General features: G+C 43.0%; 1 protein-coding gene across 1 annotated transcript; it reads left to right on the top strand.

The window, feature by feature from the left end:
* Window positions 1–2,855: 2,855 nt before the first annotated feature.
* Window positions 2,856–7,320, top strand: tbx16 (T-box transcription factor 16). Its single transcript, XM_077561718.1, has 9 exons — window positions 2,856–3,033; window positions 3,106–3,259; window positions 3,347–3,449; window positions 3,907–4,071; window positions 4,140–4,286; window positions 4,371–4,441; window positions 4,515–4,600; window positions 4,862–5,078; window positions 6,547–7,320. Exons 1-9 carry the CDS (start codon window positions 3,018–3,020, stop codon window positions 6,980–6,982), a joined length of 1,395 nt encoding a protein of 464 aa, XP_077417844.1. The 5' UTR covers window positions 2,856–3,017; the 3' UTR covers window positions 6,983–7,320.
* Window positions 7,321–9,912: the final 2,592 nt, after the last annotated feature.

The following is a 9,912-nucleotide window of genomic DNA, read 5'->3' as shown; positions in this document are numbered from 1 at the left end:
CTCTCTCTCTCTCTCTCTCTCTCTCTCTCTCTCTCTCCCCCCTCATTGTAGAAATTGTAATCTCTCGAAGTAATCCCTATTTTTAATAAATGTACCTGTACTCTGATTACATGTTTTTTTCCTGTAATTGTAATGGAATAGAGTTTAAAAAAAAATTGCAATCTGATTACGTGACGGCGGTACATGTATTCCGTTACTTCCCAAGCCTGCATATATTATACTAAAAAGTGTTAGTGTTAGTTGTAATCCTGTTTGATGTGGACGGCCTTCCAGCGTGATCCCCTCAGGCTTTAAGGCGGGTGTGAGGAGCAGTAAGTAAACACCAATTATTAGACGTTAAGCAGTGTAAAGAGGCGTGTCGATGAATTAAGGTGAAAGTCTATTTACCTTTGGCAAGATGTTAACACCCTAAACACCGAGATGGACCAATGACCTCTGACTTGGTTAAAGAAGATGCCTATGCAGCCTTGTGCTACGTGCTAAATGCTAAGTGAGGACAGCCACACGCAACCTGTGATTAATAACTCCTCGGCAACAACTGGTTTCACATAAGGAGGATAAAAACACATCGCACTTCTTCAAGGCCAATGTTGTGTGAGGAAGAGAGTGTTAAATTGTTGTGTGTGTGTGTGTGTGTGGGGGGGGGGTTAGGTTGTTCTGAGAGAAGCCTGCATTTAACGTCACTTGGTTGTAAAATGATTGCTCTCTGCGTCTTTAAGTGCATCATTACAAGCTGCGTGTTATTTTCCTTTTCATTCCTCATCGACCCGGCGCGAGTGTGAAACAACGCCGTCAATATTTTCACAGGGAATCTTTATGCGCCCTGAAATTTCTCATTACACAGTGCCAGAATGTTCTCTAAAGTGCAGCCGTTTCTATGTGTCACTCTCCATACAGTTAGTGAAGCGGCTTTTGTACAAAGGTGTTAAGAGAAGGCTCTGTATGTATGCAGCACGGGAAACAATGAGAACGTTAAGAGGAAGTGATGTGACGATGCAAAGAAAAAAAAGTTGACAGACGTAAAAAAATCACTTCAATTCAAATCTTCTTTGTATGGCCCGCATTAACATGCTATGACACGAGCGGAGACGGGCCCACGTATGACACTTGGGGTTTTGGCTGCGGGAGGGCGGTCGGGTTGTTGCGGCGGGTCTTTATTGTTCGTCCCTCCTGTCCCATTCAAGGCTGACTTTGGGCTTGTGGTGCTAACTGGTTGTTAATTGCCAGGCTTTCACCACATGCAGAAACTAACCCCTCGCAGGGAAACCAGCCTAATGAGATTATCTGTCAGAGCGTGGGCCTGTCTAGACAGCCCCAATACACACGCGCCCACTGGTGGCAGTGCTACAGGCACGAGAGGACGCCCTCAGGTAAAATGTACCTGTGGAAGGAGTGTTATCATCACGCCATTATGGGTTTACACCGACTTTCCCTCCCAGTGTTATTTATTTTATGGAGAGGAAGGTGAACGTGTGTTTAAAGAGGTGGGAGACTCGAGTCACATGACTTGATTGGAATTAAATTGAAGTCGCCAATTGTAGGACGCAGGACTTGCTTGGCTAGAATTTTTCAAAGTCTCGACTTGACTTTGAATTGGTATTCATGAGACTCGACTTGACTTAAACGACATGACTAAACAAGTTTTGCCTGTTTACATTTGAAGACAAACAAAAGATAGTCTGCCATTTGTTTCGTTTTTGAATGAAACATTTCTGTGTAGCTAGCAAGCCCATGCTATCAAGTCATGAATCAAGTACGGAGAGAGCGCTACAGATGATTACATTTAGATTCAAGAATATGTTTTTGAACATTGCAAAAAAAACAGAACAGCAATATACAAAGATAACAGACACACAATTATGACATTGAACTTGATCCATCACTATGAAAGCTACAGGCGCAGATAAGCTAGGTTAGCTTCACAGTTTAGCTCACGGATAGCTGGTCAAAAATGAATTTAAGATGCAAAATGTTTATATGCTTAATTGAAAAGACAATAAAGTAATAGGCAATATGTAGAATGGTTTAGGACCATTTTTAAAAAAGTACAGTATGCAATAGTGTGTTAATACAGCTAACTAGCGCTGGGTGCAAAATGGCTAATGTTATGTTGTGACTGGCTAGCTTCACAGTTTAGCGCACTGATAGCTAGTCAGAAATTAATTTAAGATTCAAACTGTTTAGTCTATATGATTAGTTGAAAGACAGTAAAGTAATAGACAATATGGAGACTGGTTAAGGACCTTTAAAAAAATGTATGTGATAGTGTGTTACAGCTAACTAGCACTGAGTGCTAAGTGACTAATGTAAAATGTATGTTGTGACTGAGTATGATAAAATGGCTTGACTCGTGACTTTGCCTTAAAACCTGAATGTTAAGACTTGAGACATATGTGACATCTCTGTCAAAAGAAAATTTGGGGGGAGTTTTTTGGGTTTGTTTTTGTTCCGCCTCTTTCCTCACTAGCTGTCCTCTGACATAATTTCTCTCTCTTTTGCAGGATTAAGTGAATAGGTCATTTAGCACATTGCACGCACACTTTTTTTGTGTGTGGTTGTCTGTGTGAATGATCTTTACACAGGTTTTGGTGCCACTGCCCCACCATCCCTGATCTACAGGCAGGGAAGTACGTCCATATTTGTTTAAAAGTCTCTTAGCAGTTAATAAAGATGCATTTCCTCCGAGCCTCTTCCTGTGGGGACGGTATCAAGGCGCTGTTAAGTTTCTTTGATTTCTGCCACCTCCAATCACAGCGGGACACTGACTCATCATTGTGCCACTTCAAAGCCTGGGAATGGCCGTCCTGACCCCACCCACTGCAGGAGCCCCCTTAAAAGTCACGGTCATCCCAGAGTGAAGGACTGAAGGATGCTCACATCACCAATGCCACTTGGCTGAATGACTGGATTTGCTTTTGGCGCAAGACAAAAAGAACAGTGGATATAATTACTTGGATTCCTTATTGGCCCTCAACAAAGGATTTTTTTTTAATACATTACACTGGTGAATCTTGAGAATGCAGTCCATCAGGGGTAAGTCGACTTTTCTTGCTCAATAATCAGGATGTTGTTTTTAAAACAAGTTAATTGCATCTTGTTTTCTAGACTTGAAGGCCAACTTCAGCGGCCCTCCTCCATCTGCCATGGCTTCGGGTGATACTTATCTGCAGGGTAACATCCGAATGACTCTGGAGGATCCGGAACTGTGGAGGACCTTCCACGAGATCGGAACAGAGATGATCATCACAAAGCCGGGCAGGTGAGATGTGCAGAAAAAAAAAAACAGTCAGCGATAATGCTCAAAAGCGCTTCCTGTCTTCTTTTCACACGCTCACTTGTTTTCCAGGAGAATGTTTCCACACTGCAAGGTCAATCTGTCCGGTCTTATTCCTTGTGCCAAGTACATTTTACTGGTTGATATGGTGCCAGTGGATGGCTTCCGATATAAGGTACACATTTTATGTCATTGTACATTTGATTAGACTTATTAAGCCAAGCAGAAGTTATACATACTGAAAAGCTCCTTTTAACCTTTCCAATGTGTCAATTTCACCCGCAAGAATCATTGAATCAAGACACATTTTCTTTACTTATTTGTAGAGCTTTGCCTGCTGATTTCTCTCAGCCTCCCCAGACAAGTTTGTCACCCCCCCTCCCACCTCCCACCCCTTTCCCCCTCTGCTAACATTGAACATCAAAGAGTGCTATCTCTTCCTGTTTTTCTATCCCCTGCTGGGAGCCCACTGTACTACCCCCCTATCTCAGTGGGTGGTACAGCCAGCCTTCACTCTCTCCTCTATCTTCCTCCTCTCACTGTGGGAAGGGGAGATGAACTTCCCTCTCCGTCACTCACCTGGCTCTGTACGACAGATTAGCCTTTAATGACATTCCGTCTGCGTCCTACAGTGGAATAAAGAGAAATGGGAGGTGGCGGGGAAAGCGGAGCCTCAGCCCCCCTGCCGGACGTACCTGCACCCCGACTCCCCCGCTCCGGGGAGCCACTGGATGAAGCAGTCCATCTCCTTCCTCAAGCTCAAGCTCACCAACAACACTCTTGACCAACACGGACACGTAAATTCCAAAGTTTCAATCCATCCGGTTAAAGTACAGAATTTGAGCTGCTTTGCGCCTGTCCGCAGATTATCCTGCACTCGATGCATCGCTACCACCCGCGCTTCCACATCGTTCAAGCCGATGACCTGTTCAGCGTCCGCTGGAGCGTTTTCCAGACGTTCACTTTCCCGGAGACGTCGTTCACAGCGGTCACCGCCTACCAGAACACAAAGGTCATTTTTGGGCTCTGAGGCTTTACGGCCAAGACCCCAACGGCGGACTGAGATTCTAATCTACTTTTGATGTCTTCACCACAGATCACCAAACTGAAGATCGACCATAACCCGTTCGCCAAAGGTTTTCGTGACGAAGGCACAACTAAGAAAAGGTAACAAACGATGAATAAAACGATTAACAAGGTCTGATTACTGAAAATGCTTTTTACTGGTGGTCCTCTGCAGGCGCGCAAACAAGAACCTGGGCGACCTGGACAAGAAAGTCAAACTCTCCCAAATGAACAGGGAGCCTGAAGAGGAGAGTCCATCAGGTATTAGATCATTTCATCGTCAGATGCTCAAATGGCCCATGGCCATGGCACATTTTCTTATCCGGGGAATTCAGCCACAATCTTTAATAACAGATTCTTCAAGTCTAAAGAATGCGGCATTCAACAAATGGCGAATAAGTAATAGTCATGCCAGGCCAAATGGTCATTTAAAGTGGAACTCGGAAGGGAAGCAAGAAAAGAGGTTTTCCTAAGGTTGGTTCCCGACTATGAAGTTGAATCTGAGCGTTTCTGCCGTCACAGATTTCTGCAAGTCGTCTTTTGAGGGGTACGAGGGAGATGAAGCGGAGCTGCAAAAGAGGAAGGAGGTGGAGGAGATCAAGGAGGAGCGCTACTCCCCTTGGTCTGCAGATCGGGAGCACGTCGGCGCCAGGAACGGCTCGCCTCCCGCTGCTGAATCACGGGACGTTTACAACACGGAGCAGCTGGTTCCTGCTCTGGCATCCTACCAGCCTTACAGGTGAGAAGACTGGCGAAGATCGGAGGTGGCAAAGACTTACGCAGAAATACAGAACGTTGTGTAAAGAAAGATTGAGCTCAAAGTAGAAGTACTAATTGGACTACTTGACTTAAAGGTAAAAAAAAAGTAGGGACTCGAAACTTTAGTTTGAAAGTAGACGTTTAATTTTATGGTCAATTAGGTAGAACAGCGGTCACCACTTTATGAAGCAGAGAGCTTCTTTTTGGGTACTGATTAAAGTTTAGCACACACTTCTTAAATAATATCCATCCATCCATTATTTGTTCTTTTGTGCAAATTACTTTCAATGATATTATTAGGGCCTAGCCAGTTTATTCGGCTGATACTTGATATGTTAAAATAGTCAAAAATTAGTTGGAGCTGATTGTCCTCGGTGAAGTTAAACAAATGAGCCATTCTCCTGTCACGTGTGTGACATTATCACACCAAATATGTTGTTCCTCTGGGCTTTAAGCTTAGGTAATAATTGAGACTGCATAAATTATAGTATATTTATTGTGTCTTAGGTTAACTGTCAGCATAAATAGTAGTTTACCCTTTTCGGTTCCTTTTTCAGAGATACTGAGGCAAATCTGCTACGTCACGTGTGTGACTCACAAACACACTTTTAAAGAGTGAAATAAAGTTATTTTATTCATGAGATTGTTTTTAAATTAATCAGCCGATTAATTGGTTATCGGAATTGTATTCTGCCAGATATTAGAATCAGCATCTGGCTGCTACTAAGTAGCTATCGTTAGTTCATGTTTCATGCTAGCAAAACAGCAACAATGCTAATCCCATCCCAACCAACTAACTAAATAAATTCCCTAATGATAGCACCTTAAGACTTCCCTGTTTGTGTTCTAGCAAATAAGATGGAGCATTTTTGAACACCAGAAACTGGTGTTTTTTTTCCAGCTACCACAAGAAAACACTTTCGTCACAAATTGTTTTTGGCGATGAAAACGTTAAACAATTCGCTTAAATATGGCCATGAATGAGAATGTTTGATGATGTCAGGAGTACAAAGTAAATACAGGCAGTCCTCGAGTTACGACATATGCAACCGACGACGTTTCGACTTTACGACGCCCATGCCTCGTCCCCGTAGCACCTTCTTTCGTTAATTTCCCACAATAGGCGCATCACATTTACGTGTTTAAGTTTTTGTCATCTGTGAGCAATGAATATCCGTACGGAAACATGAAATATTAATTCCGGCATCTTCCGGGTGACGCAAATATGTTTTTTTAAAGTATTTTGATGTAAATATCGACTTTAAAGGTGAAATTCGGGTTACATCACCAGCGTAGGAACGGAACTCGTTCGTAACTCGAGGACTCCCCGTATTCAAATGTAGAGTGTAAAAGTAAAGTCTGAAGAAGAAAAAATGACTTTCCACAGTTAGCACATTTTGACAGCATTTTTAGCACAATGCTGATCTCCTGTCTTGGATGGTTTTCAGGTTCCACGAGTACGGAAAGTCTCCCTCCCCGTCCTCCAGCGTCGGCAGCAGCGCCAGCGGTTCGGGTCGCAGCAGCTTCGAGTCGCGCGTCCCTGACGTGCCCGTCCCTGACCACGAGTCGTCAAAGGCCCGCACACACGAAGTGGCCCCCTCCCCTTGCGCCCCCCAGCATCTCCCGAGCTCCCAAGACTACGCCGGCGTGCTCAACATGACTGTGGCTCAAGCAAGCAAGCCGGGCGTCCTGGGCCACCACATCTACGGCCCCTACGGCGCCGAGCAGCCCCTGGGTCAGTGGAGCGGCTCGGGTCCGGCCCAGTACCCGCCTCCTCACCACCTGACCGCCGATTACACCACGCAAGCCGTGCATCACGGCTATCCCCATGGCAACGTGACGGAATGGAGCCAGTACCCGCTGTTCTCTTATTCTTGCTGGTGAGCGCCTCTCCATTGGAGACTGAGTGACTTTCTCTGTGCTGACACGTTTGCACGCAGTCTGTGACATCGGTGACGATAATCGGTGATATCAAGCAATGAGCTGTCTGCTGCTTTTCGACTGGCTGGACTGAGACTTGCTATGCCTACAAAAGTGTGCAATGCCATACTGAGAAATTGGTTTAGTGTTGAGCTGTCTATTTATTTAGTATTTCATTCCACCTTCTAGTGTATATATTATTTTTGTATTAAAAAAAAGAAAGAAAGTAATCATAAGAAAGTGTGCAATTAATTTTTGTCTCCCAGTTTTGATGTGATCTGAAAATAAAGGCTAAAATAGTCTGTCTGGTGTCTCAAAATCTCTTGGCCAACTTTTGCTTAAAAAGTATTTTAGATTAGATTTCATTTCTAACTTTTCACAAGTACAAGGCAAGGGGAGGGGCTGGGAGATGGCTGAATAATAAAATGCTACAACAACAAACGCAAATCCACTGTGTATTTTTTGTAGATATTCTGCAACAATGCCACATTTTGATGTAACTATATTAGCAGCATCCCCCTCAAATGTGCCAACATGGCACAAGGCGCCGTAGAACAAATATGGTCCATGAATATCTCACCATAACGCTAAATGAAGAGCCACTCGCCGCATACTATGCAGAGCGTGAGAATCACCCGTCGCCTTAAATCAACATTTCAAGTAGGTGTCCTGCTATTGTTTGGAAATGCACTTTACTATTCTTCTTCTTGGTTATAGACTCTTTTGTGTCGTTTCATCAAACTTCCCAAACACAGGTACGTCTGTTTTTTTTTACCTATGTTGCTAGCTTGTGATGAATGATGAATTTCAAAGCCCAAATTCTTGCGCATTTAAACAAATTCGGAATACCTGGATTGAATGGCGCATTGTTTTTCGCTGTGCGCATGCTCTGTATTTTCGTCTTCTTTTTCACTTATTTGAATTCGCAAGGAATCTTGGTCTTTGTAGTAATGACTTGTATGCGCAGCTCCGTCCCACTCACTAAAGATGCCTCGCTTAAATACATTGATTTCTCTGCGGCGTTTTCACATGACTGTATTTTGTGTCTCATTTGGCAGAAAATCTGTCAAAAGTGCATAGCTTCTTTTTTCCTCACTTTTAACATATTACAGTTTGTTCACTAAATACCAATAACAATTAAATAGTTGTGCTGCAAACTATTCGCCACAATCTCTTATTTGCAGTACGATTGGTCAAATACTGTAGTTCTCAGAAAGATGTTTAATGCTTATAAAATATTTGTATGTCCTAATCCTGCTTTTTAAACTTCTACACAACTTTTTCCCGAACTTGCCTGGTGTATTCCTTCGTCTTTATGATGCTCTTTACGCTTTAAGACCTCTGAGAACAAGTTTATTGACATTATACAGAGACAATATTAAACCCAGGTGGACTCTATTTATCATTATCAGTGATTTAAGTCAACATTGGATCATTCAGAAATCATCAGGGAAATTATGAAGTCATTAGGCTGCACTGAGAGAAAAGGGGGTGAATTATTTTGCGTGCCCTACTTTCAAAATATCATATGAATTTCGTTCCACTTCACGATTTTGTCCCACTTGGTGTTGATCCAACACACAGAAAACAACATTTTATATCTTTGTTTGAAGCCAGAAATGTGACAAAAGGGCAAAATGTTTAATGGGTGCTAATACTTTCGCAAGGCACTGTACTGTGTACATTCACATGTTTTTCACAGTCATAATGCCATCCAAGAGAAACCTTAACTATGACAAAAAATGAATTTGAGTTGGAAAGTACATGAGCTTAAAAATGAATGTGCCCGTGTGTCTGCCATGTTTATTAATAAGCAGCACATCTTCCAATGGTGTTTATTTGTATTTCTCCATTGTGGCTCTAACGAGCGCCACTCTGTAGTTTCGACAGGCCCAGCATGAATTAAAGACTCTGCGTAAGTGCGACTGCAGCTCACCTGCTGGGGTTTACCCACTAGCATCATAAAGCCAAGCACGACTCTTGTTCTTCATGTGAAAGGCTCCAAAGAGCATGACAATGGGGGGTTGTTGGCCACCCTTTCACAACTGCAAAACGCAGGCTGAGTACTGCGCCTCCACCCGGGATGGACATGGGACACTAATGACTGTTGTAAATGAAGGGTGGGTGGGGGTGCTTGGGAGGGAAGGGGGGGGGGGGCGTCATCCTCCAGGAACACATCTCATCTAGTGTACAATTCATTTTGTCGGGGGCTGCTGGAACAACAATGTTCAGCCCCTTTGTCGGTCTTGCCCTGCTGTGCAATGCAAACAGCCAATTAAGTCACTTTGGCTTCGGAAAACAAGTTGTTTCAAGGTCAGAGAAATATTGTATAGATGTTACATCTTACCCTAGCTAGTTTATGTTTATCGAATGTGGAAAATAAAGGTATAATTGAGATTTGCCTGGGAATAAACAGTGGATACAACCGTGAAAAGGTAAAAAAATTAGATGACATTTTTTTTCAGACCGATACCAGAATGAGTTGTCACCGATACCAAATACTGATACCACTAGTACATAAAATTCCCTCCAAAACAATAACAGATCATTTCAAAGAAAGACCTGTATTTCCCAATATAGCATTTCTCCTTCAAATTACATGAAATGAATGACAATTTTCGATTCTTTTAATTCCTAATGTCTAGCTCCTAATCGTACAACAGCCACAAGATGGCTGCTGATACTGGTATCGGCCACTGTCCCTAATAAAAAAGTATAACAATTGTGTATGGAAGAAGAGTAAAAATACATAAATATTGGAAGTCAAGACAGGACCGGACGCCACAGAATTGTGGATAATAAAATATGGTGTTTAGCAGTATCGAATGCAGCGGTGAGGTCCAACAGCATCAGAATAACGGTTTGACCCGAGTCCGAGGCCATGAGGATTCAAA

The sequence above is a fragment of the Vanacampus margaritifer genome, chromosome 3 (assembly GCF_051991255.1).
Source record: "Vanacampus margaritifer isolate UIUO_Vmar chromosome 3, RoL_Vmar_1.0, whole genome shotgun sequence".
NCBI lineage: Eukaryota > Metazoa > Chordata > Actinopteri > Syngnathiformes > Syngnathidae > Vanacampus > Vanacampus margaritifer.
This window is presented reverse-complemented; position numbering and strand designations above follow the sequence as displayed.

Bases quoted from the DNA above. Each gene is read 5' to 3' on its own strand.
- tbx16 (XM_077561718.1), top strand. The intron at 4,287-4,370 runs GTCATTTTTGGG...TCTTCACCACAG, and splicing joins CCGCCTACCAGAACACAAAG to ATCACCAAACTGAAGATCGA. The intron at 5,079-6,546 runs GTGAGAAGACTG...GATGGTTTTCAG, and splicing joins GCATCCTACCAGCCTTACAG to GTTCCACGAGTACGGAAAGT.